Here is a 20,116-nt window from a genome sequence, read left to right as displayed (position 1 = left end):
TAATAGCCTATAGAAGCCAGTCTAAGCTTTATGACTGAAAACAGTTTCATTGTAAAAGACTACCTTTCAATTTGGAGGGATTGCAGAATATCCTTTAGCTGTACCATATCGGTAAACCTCTTTTTATTTACACAAACCCTTCTTTTGGTTAAAAAAAATACTTTTTTCCTTACTCGTAGTACTTTGTAATGATTTATCTGACTTCAGAGAATTGTGTCTGTTGGTTTTATTTATCTTGATGTTGCAGGCTCTCTTGCTACTTATATATTTGAGTAATATACTAAGCACTCCTTGGCATAAAGCATGTGCCATGGCTTGATCCGAACTCCTGCTGCTGTCAGAGAGACTTGTTTCCTGTGCTGCCTGCATGCTGCCCTTGACTGCACGTCAGGTTCTCCCTTGGGCCCAGGGCAGCAGTTTTCAGAGCTTAAGAATTAATAACCAAATTAATTAGGTTTTAATCTTGATGAGCTTAATATAGCTCTCATCAAATCTCGAAGATATTTTTTATAGTCTACAGAAGTGCAGTAGACAACTTCAAATATAGGTTTTGGTGGCAACTCTAGTGCTGTTTCTCATGGAAACAATATAGGAAAAGAATAGTTTAAAGAATAAGGATCTTACTTACAGTACAAAAAGTGTAACTACAGAGAATCATTAGAAACAGCAGCAGTTGTGCCTTGATCATCTTCCTTTATCATAAAACCCAGGTTTCAACAGAAAAATAAATTATGGAAAACAAAGCATACATCATATCTCATTCATAAAATATGACTAAGGCAAACATACTGTACAGAGACATGCAAATCGAAAATAGGTGCTTTGAAAATTCAACTTTACGTCAACTAAGTGACGTAGAAGTCCATACGCCTCAGCTGTTTATTTGCTTTTAGATTGGACTTGAGAGCTTCTCCCATGGAAAATAAAGATTTAATCTTTGTACTAATGTTTTCTCTTTAGATCTTGTGCTTTGGGTTTTACTGGAGTTTTTTTCCTAAAAAAGGGTTTAAGTCCTGTTGAGGATCTTCATCCTCAGTTTCAGGTTGTTATCATAAACAGTACTGTCACACAGATTGGTTTATTCAGACCACACCATCTGGTCCCTCAGCACCAAACATTGTTTCTTGCATTCTAACCTCTTTTGTTAGAGTCCTTAGAATATCATTGCCACTGGGAGCTCATCTCCCTTTAAGAGGAATTAATCATTCTTAATCACTTGAACACTCTGCATTAAAAAGGTATTCAGAAATAATAAATACTGTAATTAATAAATACCACCGTCACTGAAGGCTGTGTTTGTGCGTGTAACTATAGAAATCAAAAATACAGGTGGTTTTTTTTTTTCCTAAGTGTTCAATCTCTTGAGTGAGGAGTTTTCTGAAAGAGGTAAATTTTTACTGTGTCTAGAATAAGGATAGGAACAGGTTTGTCTCTGTATGTCTGTTCCTGACTGATTGAAATCCTGAGCCAGGATACTCACATGAATTTATACCCAGTGCAGCTTGATGTGCGGAGCAGAGAAACAAATTTTAGCGCAGTTCTGTACACTTGCCCTTACTTCTGGGGCTGCAAATAATCATTTACTGTTGGCTGTTCTGAGCATTGCTGGGGGTAAAGATGTTCCAGCCCAGCTGCTTTTCCTTTCATTCTGCTCCAGTATATGGCTTTAGAAACGGGACGAAGGCTTGGAGGGAGCTGAAATTAACCTTTCATATTGTAGTTCATAAGGAGATTATGAATGAAATACGTCATAGAAAGCGTTGTGTTGATGAGTCAGGTGAATACCCCTATGAATTCAGGGCATTTAAAAATCTGGATGATGTGCTGTTGTGGGGGCAAACCATAGTCCCAGGCCGCTCAGGAAAGACTAAAATGTAATACACAGGCCGTAGCTGTGACAAAACGTGCCTTCATTTTTTCATCTGGCTGCTTGCTCCTAGAGTATGGGAATAAATACCTCCCCCAGAATAACTCCTTCTGAGCAGAGCATAATCAGCTACACTAATTTCAGGCTTCCAGTAATCAAGTCTCTACCTGGCTGCTCTTGCAATTGACTTTGCTATGATTAATGTGATACGTGCCCAAGTATGTAGCTCAGACAGATGAAGTAGGATAAATGAGCTCTGAAGAGAACAAGCCTTAGCCTCCTTAAGAGGAAATACTCTGAGAAGCTAACAAAAGCTGAAGAGAAAACTTTAATCACCTTTTCTTGTTTAAACATTAATTGCATAGGGCTGGAAAGCAATTTTTTCCTCTTCTGTTGTTTAAAGTCAAACAAATAACTTTATTTGCTAAAATACTGTAGCTTTTTCATTTGAGGCAGGTGTTAAGATATGAGAAGCTTGTTAACACAACAGTTGTGACTATACAAAGTTCAGTTAGGAAGGGAGTTTGCAAATGTTAAGAATAGGTGGAATTTTTTTGTTAAATATTTCTAATTAAACTTTATCAGCTGTCTTTGGTTTATATTGACTGTAATATTCATAAATTTGAATTGCAAGTGTTCTTGCCTTCAGATTAACTTCTGATATGCCAGTTGCTTTATTTTTTGTTTCTGTGTCTGGGCCCTAGGTAGTTTAAAAGAAGCTAAGAAATACTGACCTAAAAATAAACAAAACCAAAATGCGTGAAGTCTAGGCTGTTGGCAATGGTATCTCTTCCTCTGGAGAAATGAAGTTGTTTCAATAATGAAATACAAAGACTGAAGTACCCCAGACTGTCTGAATAATTAGAAGAGAGGGAATTCTTATTGAAAGCTGTTTGTAAAATAGCATAATGAATTAGGTGGCTGGGTAAAGTAGGCTAATAATGAATGCATTATAGCAAGGGGAGTGACTCTGCAACCTACTTTCAACCTTTGCTGTGTATGCAGTTTTCCTTTCAAAATCTTAACATTTATTTTTCTTCTGTATCAATAAGGCCACAAAGACTTCAGGTTTGAGACCAATGGAACAAAAAGATACTAAAGCAGTACAAGAATTAATCAACACTTACTTGAAACAGTTTAATCTTGCTCCTGTGATGGATGAAGAAGAGGTAGCGCACTGGTTCCTGCCCCGGGATCATATTATTGATACTTACGTAGTAGAGGTAAAACGTGCCCTAATTACTTCATGAATGTCACTTAGAAAAGTTCACATCAGCATCAAATTTGTGAAATGCAGACAGTATGAAAAATGTGTGGTATAGGTGGAATTTGATATCATGATTCCAAGCTTTGTTCTTGGTATTGCATTCTGTTAACGTTTGGTTGTGATAAACTGCAGTGCTCGTATAACAGGATATTTTAAAGAATTTTGAAATATCAAAATATCACACACTGTTCCTGCACTGCAACATGACTTGGTGCAGGAGTCTCAGCTGAATTTAGAAATTCAGTGCTGCTGGAGATGAGAGGTCCTGCTTGTTGGTTGTCATTGTCCAAGCTTGGCTTCCTACTTACTGTGCAGTGGGTCTAGTTCTTGTTGGGCTCTTCCATGGCTTAATTTAATTTATTGTCCCTCTTATTTCTCCACCCCCTCCACTCCCCCCTGGGTTGGTTTTTGGCTTTGTTGGTGAGTTGAAGCCTACAGAAGAGTCCACAAGCACCAGGATCAGCATGAGTGTGCCACTGACAGTACCATTTTAACTGAACAGCAGAGTCTTCACTTGCTTGTTTTACACTGTCTCTTGAACTAGTTTTTCACTATACAAAGCATAGGTTTTTTAGTGCTTAAAATCGTTTAAGACCTGTGTGACCTGGAGAAGTTAGTGTCAGATTTTTAAGTCATCTTTGTAATCAGCAGAGCTGAAACCTTAAAATACTCTGTATAATTCCTGGGTTAATATTTTCATTCTCCTTACTGAATGTAGTGAGTGACTTAATAGCTTTTCTGTTACTTGTTGTTAGTTTGTCTCTACTACAGAATCTGTACCTGCTCTAGGACAACAGCTTTTTTGCATGTGGTGGGTTCAACTCTTACTTTTTACTGTAGAAGTACTATCTATCAATTTAAGGATCCATGTGAGGTCCATCATTGAGCTCAAAATAGCAGGCAACAGTCACTCAAAAATAAACAAGCAAGAACAAGCCTTTGTGTGTCTCCTTCGCCTTATCTTCTTGGCAGTATCAGGAGACCCATTCGGAATAGGAGGAGTGAAAATCTGGGTAGCTTTTTGTGCTCAGCGTGTCAGTCATAACCCATGTAATAATTATTTCCCATTTCCTATTAATCTACACTCTTGAAGATGGCTAAACTTCATTAGGTGTGTGAAATACTGAGAAAGTTTATGTAGGATGCTTTAGATTTCTGTACAAGTACCTTTTTTGATGACTACTGGTCTTATTAGAATTTCAATGTGATTTAGTGCTGTTGTCTAGCAAATGGATTGTGCTTCTTGATTAATAATCACTAGAGCTGATTGAAATATTCTTTGTGTACCAGCACAGTATATATATTTTTTCTGGTTTTAGAAAGTTGAAAAACATTATTCCTCAATGTGAACTTTGTCAGATTTAAAAATATTCTTTTAAAAATAAGTTCAATTGGAAAAAAAACCTTCTGTATTTTTTTTGGAAGTGTGCTTTGTTTATAGTAGGCTAAGCTTGGGAAACAAATTGAAATGCTTTGGCAATTGGTTGTCAAAATGTTAGTGGTGTAATAGACTAGAAAAACCTAAATGTTTGTTTCCTTTTCTGAAGTGACCATTGCAGGCTTCAGTCTCACTTGGATGTATAGGTACATTCTTGGCAAGAATTCAATTTCTTTAAATCTTAGCCAAGATTGCCTGTTATATACTACTGCACAGTGTGTAAAACTGTGCTGCATTTATTACTTAACTGTCTGTAGAACTGCCATGTTAGCCTAACCAATAACTGAGTGGTCACTTCTTATTAATTGACTTTTTTTTTTTTTTTTTTGTAGGGTTTACATGGTATTTTAACAGACTTCCTGAGTTTCTACACATTACCTTCAACAGTGATGCACCATCCTGTTCATAAAAGCCTCAAAGCTGCCTATTCTTTTTACAATATTCATACGGAGACCCCCCTCTTGGACTTAATGAATGATGCGCTCATTATAGCTAAATTGGTAAGTTGGGGGGGTTCTGCTTCTTTCAAAAAAGGATTCTTAGGAGTGGTGGCAAGGTAAGAACTGGCAGCAATTTATCCATGCCATTGCATTCTGTATTCTTTCACTGTCTATAGCATAGAGTACAGTTGATGAGACATACAATATATATATTAAAATGTAAAACACTATGCTTGTTTTTCCATTTTACTTTGAGTGATGCTAGGGAATGACAAGTTCATGAAGATCAAGTGTTTGCATTAGCTTGAAATATGTAAACGTCCAAGAGCACACTGATAACCATATTCACTAAGTAGTAGGAGAATTGGAAGTATCACTAAAATAGTTTCCCTTGGGGATGAGTTAATATGTTCTATTAAATACATTCTGGTTTTTTGTTCAAACTATTTTTTATTTCTACAAAATGTAAAAGTTCATTTGTGCGAGCTTTATCATTTTACCTTGTTACTAATTGCTGCCCATAAAGCTCTGTAGCTGATGTTCTGTTGTTGCTTTTAGGCACACCTTCATGCATGGAATGGCACTGATAGATGGTTTAGTTCAGTGGAAGGGAATAGACTATAAATGAACTTTTCAAACATCAGAATTGTAAGAACTTAGTGCTGTCTGCTGAAAAAATAATGCTCAGCCCTTACTCATCAGGGTTTCGTGGGAGTGCAAACACCCATGGCAGTGAAGTCTGTGGTACAGACCTGTGCAGGTGATGCACATCCCAGCACCCTGAATGAATTCTCAGAGACCTCTTTAGCCCTTCAGGGTCATCCAGTCCATGGCGTCCATTCTAGCAACCGTTCCCAACACGCTGCAGAGCACAGGCATGTTTTCTGCTCATGGTGCTTCAAGCTTGCCGCTGCCGGTGGAACTGTTGCTGCCACACTGCTTGTGGTATTGCATCTACTAGATGAGTGCTCAGTGCAAGCAAATGCCAGCTGCGCTCCAGCCAACTTCCTTCAGAGCTGTCTGCGCTGCATGTGGCACAAGGGTTTCTGTGTTGATCCTGTATGAAAACAGTGATGGTCTGCAAAGGCTGCATCTATTCAGACTTCAGGCTGCATGAAAGCAGCCACGTGGTCTTCAACTTGTCTGTCTCAACCATGTTCGTGCAACACTGCAGCTGAGCTGATAGGTAGAACAGGAACTGCTTGCTGAGGCTTGTTGAGCTATAAGCAGTATTGAGTTGAATAGCTATTTGGCAAGGAAAACTCCAGGATAGTCATGGGGAATATAGAACCTAATTATTCAGGCTCCAGAATAATACCAAAGGAAGTTCAGAGACAGACTTTGAAAGGTACTAAGATATATGAAGATACAGGAAGGTGGCTGGTATTATTTTGAGAAGTGGCTATAAATACTGGTGCTACTTATTCTTAAAAGTCAAAGTGGAAAAAGGTATAAAAGTTGGTCTCCATTTGAAGTGTGGCATAGGGAGCTGAGTGGCTGGCCATTCACTAAGCCACAGATGGAGCAGGTAAGGAAGCAGTTAGGTGGTCTCACCACAAGGCTTTGCACCTTCCCCTCTCTATATTTCTCTCTGAATGTGACATGTGATTCTTTTCTTTTAAATGGATCGTCATATAGTTAGAATACTGGGATTTAGATGCTTGTGGATTTCCAAAGTACCTGCTGGGCCTGTCTGCATCATTAGATGCCTAATTACATTTGCAGACCTGGCACTTGGACTTTCAGATGAGGAGAGGTGAGTCAAGGGAAGAGAAATGATAAATGCACTCCTGTTCACAAATGTACTGGGTCTGGCTGGGATGGAGTTATCTTTCTTCCTAGCAGCTCATATGGTGCTTCGCTTTGTATTTATAATTAAAACAGGGCTGATAACACACCAGTGTTCTGGCTGTTGCTGAACAGAGCTTGCACAGCCTCGGGGCTTTCTCTCTTTCAGCGCCAGTGAGTGCGCTGGGGTTGGGCGAGAAGCTGGCAGGGAACACAGCCAGGACAGCCGACCCCAACTGACCAACGGGGTGTGCTATACCATATGATGTTGTGCTTTGAAATAAAAGCTGAAGGAGAGGAGGAGGAAGGGGGGATGCTCCTGGTGATGGCATTTATATTCCCAAGTAACTATTAATGCTTGCTAGGACCTTGCTTTCCAGGAAGCGGCCTGACATTCACTGCCGTTGGGAAGTCGTGAATGAATTCCTCTTTTTTGCTTTGCTTGTGCAGCTTTTCCTTTCTCTATTAAACTATGATTATTTCAATGCACAAGTCACCTTGCCTTCCTTCTGTTTTCTCCCCATCCCATGGGAGCGGAGCGATCAAAAGGCTGGGTGGGTGTTTAGCTCTTGGCTGGGGACAACGCTCTACAGTCCCTTCTGCACTTTAGCTCCTAAAGAATGCATTTTGGAGGTACAAATTCAACTCAGCAAATTGCTTTCAGGGTTTGCGTGTCAGTTTAATGTTGTCAGTTTAATTTTTATCTTCATATTACACTATATAAAATTAGCTTAGAACTAAGTCTAGTAAAATCATGGCAATTATAGGACAAAATGCCTGACCTCTGAAGCACAACCCAAAAGTTGGAGTTACACACTTAGGTTCCATTTATTCTGCATGGAGACAGTGGGAGGATTTTGCAGCAGGATAATCTCTGCCAAATCCTGCGTATTTTATTGTTGAAGCTGACACTAAGTTTCTGGATCTAGAACAGGAGAGTGAGCTTATGAACAGGGAAGAAGCTCACTTCTGAGTCTGCTGTAATGGTCTAGCAGAGCTGTGGAGCAAGTATCTTCGACCAGGAACTTTTTTTATACCTCTCAGAAGGTATTAACCTGACCCTAATCTGCCAGTGTTTAGATTCTGAATTAAAACTATGTCTGTAGACTTTATCATTTACTTGAATTTTGGGTGCTTAATTACAGAGATTTATTAGTGTGTCTGTACCTACAGTGTGTCTCTATTCTCCCCCGCTTTCCTTCCTGCCTTCTGAGACTTCTGTTTCTGCCTGTTACTAATTTAGAGTATTTAAAAATTTTCTTTGGATGCCAAGTGTCACTGCCAGCTTATTTTTCTTGTTTCTGTGTGTTTTTTCACAGCAAATTTAACTTAGCATAGCTTCATCTGCAGACAGAATGATCTTTGTGTAAGGTAGTGGGGAACCTTATGAAACTCAGTCTGTGCTTTGTAACTTTCTTTTAAATAGTCCTAAACTGATGGAGAGCTTAAAATGCTCTTTTTCTTCAACTCCCTGTTTTTCTAATATGGCGTGCTTATTTAAAAGAAAAAAAAAAATACACCCAGTTTTTATACTGAGTAACGAATGTTCCTTACCATTTTCTTGTGCTTAAGTAACAACATTGTTTTGGAACTTATTTTTATCTAAGAGTATAGAAAGTCCTGCTGGCGCACTGCCTTTCTGCTGGTAAGACCCCAGGATCTTAGGTCAGACTGCCTTGTAGGGAATTGCAAATAAATGGGCTTTTATATCCAGACCCCCGAGCAAATTCAGCTGTTCATACCTGATGATTGTCACTGCGATGGCTTAACTGACCTTGTTTTTATGGGGCTTGTTAAGAGCTCGCAGTGAGTTGGAATTTGAGTATGTTTGTGTTGCTGTACACAGCCCTGAGACTAACTCGGCTACGTGGCTGTTCTGAGAGCAGGACGGCTCTTGGAGGGGTGAATTTGGGAGGATGATGGAAAGAGGAGTTGGTAGAGGGTGCATGAGTAGGGGAGGGAAGGTAACGTGAAAGATTGGAGTTCTATAAACAATGGCATTTCAGAAAAGGACTGAATCACAAAAATACAGTGTTTCTCATTAGCAGAATGATAAATAGCTGAAAAACACCTTAAGCTGTATTTATACAGCTTTAGCTGGAATAGGCGATGTGTGTCAAAACACTGTATGTGACTGCAGAAAATGCCTATCTATAAGGATAAAATAATGGATAATGCTTTAGGGACTCTTCAGACCTTCACCCCTGAAAGTAGCTTTAAAATTCCTACCCTTTTGGAGATAATCTTCAAGGAAAGTTGTGCCTTATACTTCACTTTTTATTGGGAAAATTTCTTTGTATGTGTACCTAATTAAAAGGCAAGATTTATTCCCTTGTCTTTTTTTCTACTTAATTAGCCCTGTCTCTTGGATATTGTATGCCACTGTGTAAAGTATCATTTGTGTGTTATTTGAAACTTTAAAAAGTAAAATTTAAAAAATGTTTTGCTATTGCCAGAAAGGATTTGATGTGTTCAATGCACTAGACTTAATGGAAAACAAAACATTCCTGGAAAAACTCAAGTTTGGGATTGGAGACGGAAATTTGCAGTATTATTTGTACAACTGGAGGTGTCCTGGCATGGAATCCGAAAAGGTAAGAGAGAAAGAGCGAGCTTCTGAATTCTGTTGGGTATAATGCTTCATTAATCTACACTAGTCTACATTAATCTAATGGGGAGAGATTTTTAAATAACTTTTTTTAATTGGTCATATTTAAAATCCGTAGTTGAGGTGCAGAAAACTAGTGATACCAGGATTTATTGCCATACCTGAACTAAAATACTGTATTTTTCTTCTTCCTTTAGGTTGGTCTTGTATTACAATGAGGACATTTATGTTTCTAGAACTCAGAGGTCATCGTTTGAGTTAATTTGATCTCCATAACTCTTGGAACGGTATTGTTCAAGAGGAGTAAAAGCACAACGTCAGTGATACTGAAATAGTCCATTAAACCTGAACAATGAAGACATCCATACGTGACCAAATTTATGCATTTTCAGATAGATCAGAAGGTCCATGAAACTCTTTTATTGTCTATGAAAAGAATAAAAGCACATTCATTTAAGTTTCAAAGCTTAGCTTGCACCTTGATGAGAAGAAGGTATTTTTTTCCCACTCTGTAGAAAAGACTGTTTTGTACAAACTGAACTTCAGTGGTGGATTAGGGTACAAAAATATTTGCTATTATGTGGACGAACTGCTGCATTTCTATTTATTAAGTGGTGGTGTATGTTTGTCAGTGTAACAGAATGAAGGATACAAACTTGAGTATCTTTGCTTATTTACTTCACGTGGATATCATCATTTGGGGGAAAATCATAAGTATGATACGTTTGTAGCTCTATGAAAGTCCTGGGTGTTTTTGTAACTGGAGCAGTATGACAATGTACTGGTTTAACTAGTGCATTTGTTTCTCCATAAGCAACGCTGCCAAATCAATAAAAATACAGATTTGTACTTTGATCTTCACCAGATCAGTGGATTGATTTAAACAGCATCGCACTGTTCAGTGCAGGTATTATCTATGTTGCCGGAATGATAATACATTACTGTACTTAATTTACAGTTGTGGCACAAAACCTTAGTTTTTCCTCAGTAGAATAACATCAGCCTGTGTGTAAAACTAAGAATTTTAGTAGTGCTATCAGGATATTTGTAGTTTGAATGTTTTCAACACTTCTGCGAAATTGCACATATTCCTTTGTCTACTTTGATTTCCTATGAAGTCTGTAATTCTAATGAAAAGTATCTTGTGTAAATACGTATTCATAAATTGTTCCAGGTAGTGTTTTTAACCCGACTTTGGAACAAGAGGTTTTGCTATATATATGCGACTGGTAAGCAAAAGAGAAATGCTCTGCCCTCAGTCCTTGGAAGTCTCTGTACTGCGCTTCCTGAAATGTAGGAGGGCTGATCTTTGCTGTTGAGGGGGAGCTGTTTTCATTCCCTCGAGAATGCTCGGCAACCAGAGTGGCTTCTGAAGCACTTTATATGCATTCCAGCGTAGCGTCACAGCTAGATATGATAGCAGTTCTGTCAGCTCACGGATGCTGCAGTAACACGAGCACTGAGAAAATCTGCAGTAAGAAACTGTTCTAGCTGAAAGTGCCAAACTGTGGTAGTGAAGCCTCTGTGCTGTGAGTATCTTTTGAATGTGATTTGAATATCTCATGAAATGCAAATGTCTAAACTTTCCTTCTAAACATGCCTGTAATTCTGATGGCAGATTTTGCTGAAAGTTGAATTCTGTACCTGAAAACATCAATTTAGACGAAGATAAATTTGTCTGTTCTTCATAACTGCCAGCCCTACCCACCTCCTTACAGCAGTGGGGTTTTTCTTTCTTCCCATTCCTTTTCAAAAGTGGGAATGGTTTTTGGTTTGGTTTCTTTTTCCTGTTGGATTGTGGTGAGGGGATTCTGCCTGAGAGACAGTGATAAATACCTAAGATCCCTTCCAACTCTAACCATTCTGTAATTCTGTGATTCCCTTACTGCATTATAGCTCTGCGATTAAAGCATTCAGCCTCCTTCAGACAAAGGAAGGGACTGACTGTGGTTTGTCTGACCCCTGGGTGTGCATCAGCTCAGGACCTCATGAATTTGAGGGCTTTAAAGGACGTCTTTCAGACATCGAATGGTGGAGTCAGGCTTTACAACTTCAGCCATCCTGACACCTGTCTGCCGGTAACAGTCACAGGAGAAGGTGCAGAGGGACTCCCTGTGGGAGGCCTGGAAATGCAATCGATGGTAGTGATACCTGAGGTAACAAGAAGGATTTAATCTCAATTCCTTAATTCATCAAAGACTTAAGATCTTAACTCCCAAAAGGCTGGAAGGTGCCTTCGTGGCTGGGCGTTTGCCTTGGAGCCCGCTGGGCTGAGGCTCAGTGCGTTCTGCTTCAGCTCTGAAGGCAGAGCCTCGGCGCTCCTCGCTGAGCTGCTGTCTGATGCGAAGTGGAACAGTGGGGCCTCGTTCTGTCCTCGTGCCTAAGGGACTTCCTTGCTAAGACATGATCACAGCCCAGCCCTCCCTAACGCGGGTGGGTGGTCTTCAATGCCAGGTGAATGTTCTCTGCCTTCCCTCACAAAAATGCAAGTGGAAGAAATGGGGGGGGCGCAGACATTTTCTTTTCTCCTCTCTTCTCCAAAATCAGAAGGCAAATCCTCCCCAGTACTGTTGTTTGGAAAAGCATTGAGGCCACGATAGGACCAAATGTGTGCAGGGAGAAGACAGACTTCAAACCTGGGTTTCCTGCAGCCTGGCTTTCTGCCCTAATCTTGGGGTAATTGTGCATGAAAGGAGGAGTGTGGCCACTCTCGTGGTGTCTTCTGGGGAAACAGTGCTATTTGCTTCTGAATCCGAGGGGGGAACTTCTCTGTCTTGTTTTCCGGCTTGTACAGCATGTTAACCGAGGGGAAGGAGGGCAGAGCCGTGCTCCTGTAGAAGCTGAGCACGCTGTGGCCAAGACAGAAAACTTACCAGGCCAGGCAGCGTGAGGGGAGCGGGTATCTGAGCCCAAGTGGCGGGGCAGTCCCTGGAGAGTCCTGTTCCTGAGCCTCTGTGTGTTACCCAACAGCTGTGTAATCCAACGTGGTCTCTTCTGTCCCTGGTGAGTGCTCAAGCCTTTTGACTAGCTGTGCTCTTCACCTCAAGCGCTTTGCTGAAGTATTACTGCATCAAGAGGGTGTGAGTCTCGAAGGTGTCCCAGCCTGCACCCAGGCAAGAGGAGAGTTGCTGAGGAGGTGGAAGTTGTGGAGGCTCACTCTGGCTTCCCAAGCAGGGGCTTGATGGCCGGGCATTATCTGTGCGGTGCCACAGTTGGCAGCTCAACGGGAGAGGCTTTTCTGGTGTTTCCTGAGTTGAAGCTGTCTGTGTGTTAGGCTTTGTCGTGGTGTGGGCTATGAACAACGGCTACCAGGTAAGACTCCTCAGAAACCTCACAGATGGCTTCACAGAGATTGGCAAACTTAAGGCTCACTTCCATCACCATTCCCACTAGGCTTTTGAAACATCTGCTATAATTTCTTCCCCAGAGTAACTTCCTATCTGTGGAGGGGACACAAATGCCTGAAGAGAGCTGTGGACCTGGGCAGGCAGCAAAGTGCTTGAAAGACGATTGCTGTGCTTATTCTTTACCAAAGCTAATCCTCATGCTCTGCTTAAAGGCTAAGACTTAATTGTTACAGTTAGCCAGCATGGGAATTAAATACACTAGTTCTAGCATGCCTTCAAAGTTTTATGTATCCAAAAAGCCAAAGCAAAGGACATGCATGAAGGACTATGAAGCAAGGCAAAGAAACCCTCACCTCTTCTTGCCACCCTCGGCCAGGGAGGGCAAAATTTTTGGCATGAAATGCCTTAATTTTTTTTTTTAAACTTCAGGGAGCATTGTGACTACAGAATCATTGCTACCCCCTCCCTTTGTAGTTGGTATCATAAACTCAGGTCCCTTCTAAATAAATCAAAAGTACAGATTAGCTGTCTCATGACGCTCACAGTCTGGATTAGCAAATTTCTGAAAACTACAATATGTAAATTCATTCTTTAAAGAACAGCAGAGTAACTCAAAGTATTTTACGCTTTCTTCTACAGTACTGTACTGGCTTTTGCTTAAAATATAGAGCACCAAGCAAACTCCTAGGCTGTTGGATTTGTTTGTCTGAATTGCAGGACTATTCCCTTTCCTTCCTACAACACAATTCTCTCATCAAGAAACTATTTGCAGTCCTCAGTAAAACTAAAGGAAACTCAGAAGTTTCATGGTATGTTTTCAGTCTTGTAGTGGTTACAGCTGTCATCTACTCCATATACACCAGTACACGGCTTACCTCAGCTTCCTAGGAAATAATTTCAGATTCCATTTAGAAATCAAATTGAGTTTAGATTTGTTTACATTTTCTCATGGGATATGTGTTAACAGTTTGCGTACAGAAGTCCTTTTTCAACATGCAGCAGTAGTAATTTGGTTTTGTTCTGTACTTTAATATAGTTTTTCCTTTAGCATATTGGACATGAGGTATCAGAGGGAACTCAAGTCCGCAAACATTCTTGACCAAAACAAGCTTATTGTTTAGGAGAGCAAACTGTGAAAGTTTCAAAGGGAACCACCCGTGCTATTACAGTTGTTTACTTGAAACAAGCATTGAACCAGCTTCAAGGAGAGTTATACTGGTATGAACCTTTGTTTAAATAAAACTTTAACTTTTGGTATTGATTTGTTTGAATAATTATACTTCATTCAAATCCATTTTGCTTGAAGCATGTTCATCTGTACAGAAATACAAAGTTTGTTTAACGCTTTGCATTGTTCCAAAGGTGTACTGACTATGTCTTAAATTATTTCAGCATACTTGTTATCGACTGTAACTCTGATCTCCAACTGCAAATGAAATATTTATTCCCAGGTAAAGACTCACATCCAAGTTTGAGCAATATTCTTTATTAAAGAAGAAAGTACCTCAACTGAATGCAACATAAAGTTCCCCTTGTATTCAGGTGCTTTACACTGTAAAGCCTAACAAAATAGCTGTTAGCTGCACTCCATATGGCATTAAAAAAATCAGTTTAATATGAAGAGCCAAACTAAAATCAGTTATGCAGAAAAGGCTTTTTTCTTTTTGCGAGGAGGTTTCTTCATCTTATTTGGATTTGGAACAAGTTTCTTGATTTTCAAAGGCTGCAAAATTACATTTGAAAGATCGAGCTGACTGCTTTCCGTACGCTTCCGCTTCTGGCTCGTGAGCTCATCCCCCAGGGCCTCTGCAAGCTGCTCCGGTTCCTCATTTTCTGAAGAATCTGTATGTGCGTGACCCACAGATTCTTCAGTTCTATACTGAAACCATGGCACTTCCAAAGCTGGTATCTTCGGTATTATTGCCTCTATTGCTTCAGTAAATTTGTCAGACTGCTTTTTAAAGCCTAGTGCTAAAATGGATGTTAAGCCGAGAAGTGGTGCCACCGTTTCGCTGAGACGGGGAACTTGGCCTGCTGGTGTGGCTCGACTGGCGCTCAGCTGAATAAGATGCGACGTGATCATGGCAGGTTTTGCAGACTTGCACACCAGCAAGAGAAGTAGTTCATTTTTTTCCAAGGCTTTTGTAACTTCATTAACTCCAATAGCAAGCTGTCTTCTGACACTTATGTCAGTCCAGCCTGCTTTCTGGTGATTGCCTTCTGTTTCCCCTTTAGGGAGTTCAGTGGTGCTAGCATCACACTTTCTTTCCATTTGTTTTTTTGTAAGGGAACGTTTTTTCTTTCTTGGCGTCTCAATCTTTTTAAGTCCAGTATGTTTAAGCCTTTCTTCTAAAGTCTGTAGTATAAAATGCATATCTTCTCCATCTATAGTTTTCCACTGAAAAACAAAGGGGTTATCCAAACATGTTTTTACAGTGATTTTCTTTGCTTTTCGAAGTGTCGCCGTCCCTTGCTGAATTACAGACATCCTGAGGTTCTTCTGTGTTTTGCCACCCTGGCTGTGAAGGGAAGAAAGAGGGGAAGTAAGCATTGGTTCAAATGCTGTACTGTTTGCTGTGGACGTTGCTACCAGAAGCTTCTCTTGGCAAGGCAGGAGAGAAACATCACATCTCAAAGTGACACTGGCAACTACCACCCTCCTCCCATTAGCTCAGTGCTAATCCTTAACAGGTCTCCTACAAGGCACGGGCTGTGCTCCTTTTATTTATTTTTTTTTTTTCTCTAAATAAATAAAAAAACCAGCAAACTGGACAGCAAGGTAACACCAGTGACAAGAGACCCTTCTAAAACTGAAGCAGCTGGAGGTACTACAGATATAAAAAAAAAATAACCAACACAAAACAAACCTAGAACCACAACTTGAAGGGACCACTCAATTTTAACTCTTGCGCAGCTGCACTGTAGTAGTATTATGAGATGGGGAAACACCTCTCCCCAGAAATTCACCCTAGTATGAAACAAGCTCCAGGTTCCTGAATTTATTTAGCTTTTTTTTTTAAATTTAATTTGCCTTTTTATTCTTTAATCCATACCTTAGAATCTACATCTACCTTAATCTATACCTTAGAAGGTATAACAGAAATCCGCAGACTCTATTAAATTTATGCTTTTAGGAAAGGAAGGCAATCCTCTACAGGCCTCCAGAAAGCTCAGAAGGGTCTTTTACTCGTGTGTCACCTACACCATGCCTCTAGGGATGAGAAAAATGAAACAGGAGCAGAGAAAGGATAATTGTTTTAGCTCTGATTGATCTAGTCCAGAGTCACAGTGAAGACAGGACAGCAGGCCCGATGCCAGGCCCTGGTAACCCCGGAAGACCCCGTAGTCCTGCCTGGATTACCATTCACCATCTCCTTGCTAACCTAGCAATATCTTCATTGCTGCACAGCCAAGCTTACAGAATGAGAGGAGCTCAGGCTTCAAATCAGGACAAATGTGACAGGACTCCTTCCTGGGTTTCCTAGTTGCCCAAGCAGGCATAGGGACAGCATTTATGTGCATCTCTCGAGCTGCAGCCTTTACATATTCATAAAACACCATTTTGCTAGTCCGACCCGTTCTCTGTGTACTGGCAGCAAGCTACCTTGATAAAAAAAGAAAAAGAAAATAAAAGACAAACCCTATCTTCACTGAAATTCCCCTGACAGTATGTACTGCCATAAAGGAGCATCGATCTGGAGGGATTTTCCCTCAGTTAAACTCTCATCCGGGAGCCAGCAGGAGAAACACATCGAAGGGAGCTGTATCCATGAAAGGGGAACTGCGAAGCTGTTATCCACAATGAGAGTCAAAACCATGGAAGACGTTTCCAGAGAAGGGTAAAACAAAGTCAGCATTTCAAATTACAACAAGGCACCGCTGCCTCCTCTCAGAAGAACCCACGAAACGCTCTGCAGGGCCACCCAGGCCACAGTCCATCCCGCTCCTTGGGGAGGCCATGGTGCCACCCTGCCCCTTTCCGTCCCCCCTTCCCCTCTGCTCCCGACACCCAGAGTGGGTGCCCTAGGGACGCAAGATGGACCAAACCTGCCACCTCGCTTGATTAGCCCTTTATGGGGCTACCCTGCGCACGGTTATCTAACCCCTTCAGCTTTCCAGCACAGTGGCCAACAACCAGAAAGTGGAAACAACTTAAGAATGGAAATGACGACTAGAAATCTTACATGTGCCTGGGTCAGAAACTGGAAGCTTATAACAGGTTAAAAAAGGTTTTGCCTATCATTTTTAAAACCTCTCTGTTTGCGATGCTCTGATGCCCTCTTATCAAGCAATCAGCGACAGAAAGGAGCAAAACATGAGAGATTTCACAGCTGAAAGATTGAATTTTTCTTTACAAAACGGGCACTAATGAGCAGAACGAGCATGCGGGAATCGGAAATAAAGCAACAAGGGAAAAAAAAAAAAAAAAAAAGGATGGGGTCATCTCCTCGACCTCGCAGCGCTGTCACCACCCCCGCCGCCTCCCGCCGCAGGAGAAGGGGGAAAGGCCGCCCGCCTCCCCCCGCGCCCGCCTCCCGCCGGCTCCGGACCGCGGCGAGCGACGGCGGGATGAACCAGCGGAACCCGCGGAAAAAGCACCGGCGGGTCGCTGAGGGAGAGGGCCCCGCCGCCTCCCCGCGGCCGCCGGGCCCATACCCGCCCGCGGAGCAGCTGCGGGCTGGGCTGGGCTGGGCCGGGCCCAGGTTGCCGCCGCGGGAGCGGGCCGGTCTCCCCCGCCCGACCGCACGGCCCGGGCCGCGACCGCCCTACCTCCAGCAAGGCCTCCGCCGGTCCCCGGGCGCACGCCGTCAGCCTCGGCGCCCAGCGCGGCCCCGCTCCGCCCCTCAGCGCCGCCCTGGGCCCGCCTCTGCGCCGGCGCGGCCCCACCTCCCTCCGGCTGTTCTCAGGCGGTCCTCCCGCCCCGGAGCGGGCCCGGCAGAGAGCGGCGGCGGAGGGGAGCGGGAAGGGAGGGGGGTCCGGGGGGTTCGCGGCCCGTCGCGGTGCGGACCAGAGCCGCCGACACCCGCGGCCCGGCGGGCGATGACAGGCGGGCTGGGCTCCACGGGAGGCCGCCCGTCACCGGGCAGAGAAAGGGCGCGGTGGTGAAAGGCGGCGTTAAAAGGCTGGTGGCGTTTCCTCGCTTTGCTGCCATAAATTGTTTTATAGGTAATAGCACATCTGCCTCATCGTGCGTCATCTAGTGAAATCGTGGCCAAGCCCGGTCAACAGATGCTCCATAGGGACTTCACAGCCACAGGGGTGTCTCTGGCTGCTGTTTAGTAGGTGACATGCTGTCCCTGTACACCGAATTCCACCGCCGGCAGTAAGGTGACGGGTAAGAACACTGGTTATGTTCAGTGCTTCCCACAATCTGCTGCGAGCCATTAACAAACCTTCACAAACACCTTCAGTTTCTGTATTCACCCTCGTGCGCAGCGGGGTCGCCTGCACTTGTACCTGAAAGAGCAGAGCTTCCCCAGCCCCAAACCTGCACTGCTGCTTCCTGGTTTTGGAGACAAGAGCTGATGGAGTTGCTTTCATTTTTTATTTTTTTTTAATCTCCTGTTATTTACCAAAATGTACTTGGTTTGTTTTCTAGCGTTTGTTTTCTCATTAATCATAGAATGGTTAGAATTGGAAGGGACCTTAAAGATCATCTAGTTCCAACACCCCCTGCCATGGGCAGGGACACCTCCCACCAGACCAGGTGGCTCAAAGCCCCATCCAGCCTGGCCTTGAACACCTCCAGGGATGGGGCGTCCACAGCTTCTCTGGGCAACCTGTTCCAGTGTCTCACCACCCTCACAGGAAAGAATTTCTTTCTGGTATCCAATCTAAATCTCCCCTCTTTCAATTTAAAACCATTACCCCTTGTCCTGTCACTACACTTCCTGACAAAGAGTCCCTCTCCGGCTCTCCTGTAGGCTCCCTTCAGATGTTGGAAGGCTGCTATGAGGCCTCCCCGGAGCCTTCACTTCTCCAGGCTGAACAGACCCAACTCTCTCAGCCTGTCTTCATAGGGGAGATGCTCCAGCCCTCTGATCATCTTCGTGGCCCTCCTCTGGACTCGTTCCAACAGGTGCATGTCCTTCCTGTGCTGAGGAATCCAAAGCTGGACACAGTATTCCAGGTGGGGTCTCACCAGAGCCCAGTAGAGGGGCAGAATCACCTGCGACCTGCTGGCCACACTTCTCTTGATGCAGCCCAGGATGCGGTTGGCTTTCTGGGCTGCCAGTGCACATTGCCGGCTCATGTTGAGCTTCTCATCCACCATCACCCTCAAGTCCTTCTCCTCAGGGCTGCTCTCCAGCCATTCTCCGCCCAACCTGTATTTGTGCCTGGGATTGCCACGTCCCAGGTGCAGGACCTTGCACTTGGCCTGGTTGAACTTCATGAAGTTTGCACGAGCCTACCTCTCAAGCCTGTCCACGTCCCTCTGGATGGCATCCCTTCCCTCCAGCGTGTTGACCGTGCCACTGAGCTTGGTGTCATCGGCAAACTTGCTGAGGGTGCACTCTATCCCACTGTCCATGTCTCCGACAAAGATCTTGAACAGCACTGGTCCCAGTACCAACCCCTGAGGAACTCGTCACTGGCCGCCAATTGGACATTGAGCCATTGACCGCAACCCTTTGCGTGCGGCTATCCGGCCAATTCCTGATCCACCGAGTAGTCCATCCATCGAATCCATGAGTTTCCAATTTTGAGACCAGGATTTCTGGTGTCAGTTACCTTAATTTAGGATGTAAGGTATCTGACATCCTAGGTAAGGTAAGGATGTAAGGTAACTGACACCCAGGATGTCAGTTACCTTAATTTAACCCAGACTTCACTTGAGGGGAAACACTCTTTTTACATGGGTTTATGGATGTTAATTGATTTTTAAATGCTGAAGCATATAGTATCGTAATTAAACCATGCTCAAGGAATGATGAGGCCACGTATGGAGGGTGAATATAAATAATTTATGAATTGATGTAATAGAATCATAGAATCGTCTAGGTTGGAAGGGACCTTTAAGATCATCAAGTCCAACCATCAAGAAAAGCATGGAAGCATTTTTTCCCTTTAATAGATAAGCATGGATGGATTTTTTTCCTTTAATGGTTACAGTTTTAGTTTATCCATTCATTTATTATTATTTTTTTTATTCTGTATTTAGTAGAGCAATTTAAAAATCAGCATTCCCAAGGTATTTTGTGTATGTAACTATGGAGTGTGGTATCCCTGGGGTGACCCGCATGTTTTTCAGAGCTGCAGCTGGAGGGTTTCTTCTTCCTGAAGAAACTAGTGTAGGCTCAATGCCCCCACCACCCCTTCCCCGGCATTTTGTAGTGGCTCAGTTGTCCCTGCAGGTCCCG

At 42.8% G+C, this 20,116-nt stretch overlaps 2 protein-coding genes across 3 annotated transcripts in view; one reads left to right on the top strand and one right to left on the bottom strand.

Annotated features, from left to right (window-relative positions):
• NMT2 (N-myristoyltransferase 2) overlaps nucleotides 1-11,073 on the top strand; it is a 37,755-nt gene extending 26,682 nt beyond the window's left edge. For both annotated transcript variants that reach the window (XM_074157046.1, XM_074157045.1), the window contains 4 exons: nucleotides 2,920-3,090; nucleotides 4,905-5,072; nucleotides 9,257-9,394; nucleotides 9,606-11,073. In XM_074157046.1, the coding sequence (XP_074013147.1) occupies nucleotides 2,920-3,090; nucleotides 4,905-5,072; nucleotides 9,257-9,394; nucleotides 9,606-9,626 (498 nt within the window). In that variant the 3' untranslated portion in view covers nucleotides 9,627-11,073. The remainder of the gene's footprint in view (nucleotides 1-2,919; nucleotides 3,091-4,904; nucleotides 5,073-9,256; nucleotides 9,395-9,605) is intronic.
• Nucleotides 11,074-14,227: 3,154 nt separating this feature from the next.
• RPP38 (ribonuclease P/MRP subunit p38) lies at nucleotides 14,228-15,243 on the bottom strand. The gene has a single exon (XM_074157521.1). It carries the CDS (start codon nucleotides 15,241-15,243, stop codon nucleotides 14,395-14,397), a length of 849 nt encoding a protein of 282 aa, XP_074013622.1. The 3' UTR covers nucleotides 14,228-14,394.
• Nucleotides 15,244-20,116: the final 4,873 nt, after the last annotated feature.

This window comes from Numenius arquata, chromosome 12, assembly GCF_964106895.1.
Source record: "Numenius arquata chromosome 12, bNumArq3.hap1.1, whole genome shotgun sequence".
Classification (NCBI taxonomy): domain Eukaryota; kingdom Metazoa; phylum Chordata; class Aves; order Charadriiformes; family Scolopacidae; genus Numenius; species Numenius arquata.
This window is presented reverse-complemented; position numbering and strand designations above follow the sequence as displayed.

Bases quoted from the DNA above. Each gene is read 5' to 3' on its own strand.
- RPP38 (XM_074157521.1), bottom strand. From the start codon at position 15,243: ATGTCTGTAATTCAGCAAGGGACGGCGACACTTCGAAAAGCAAAGAAA.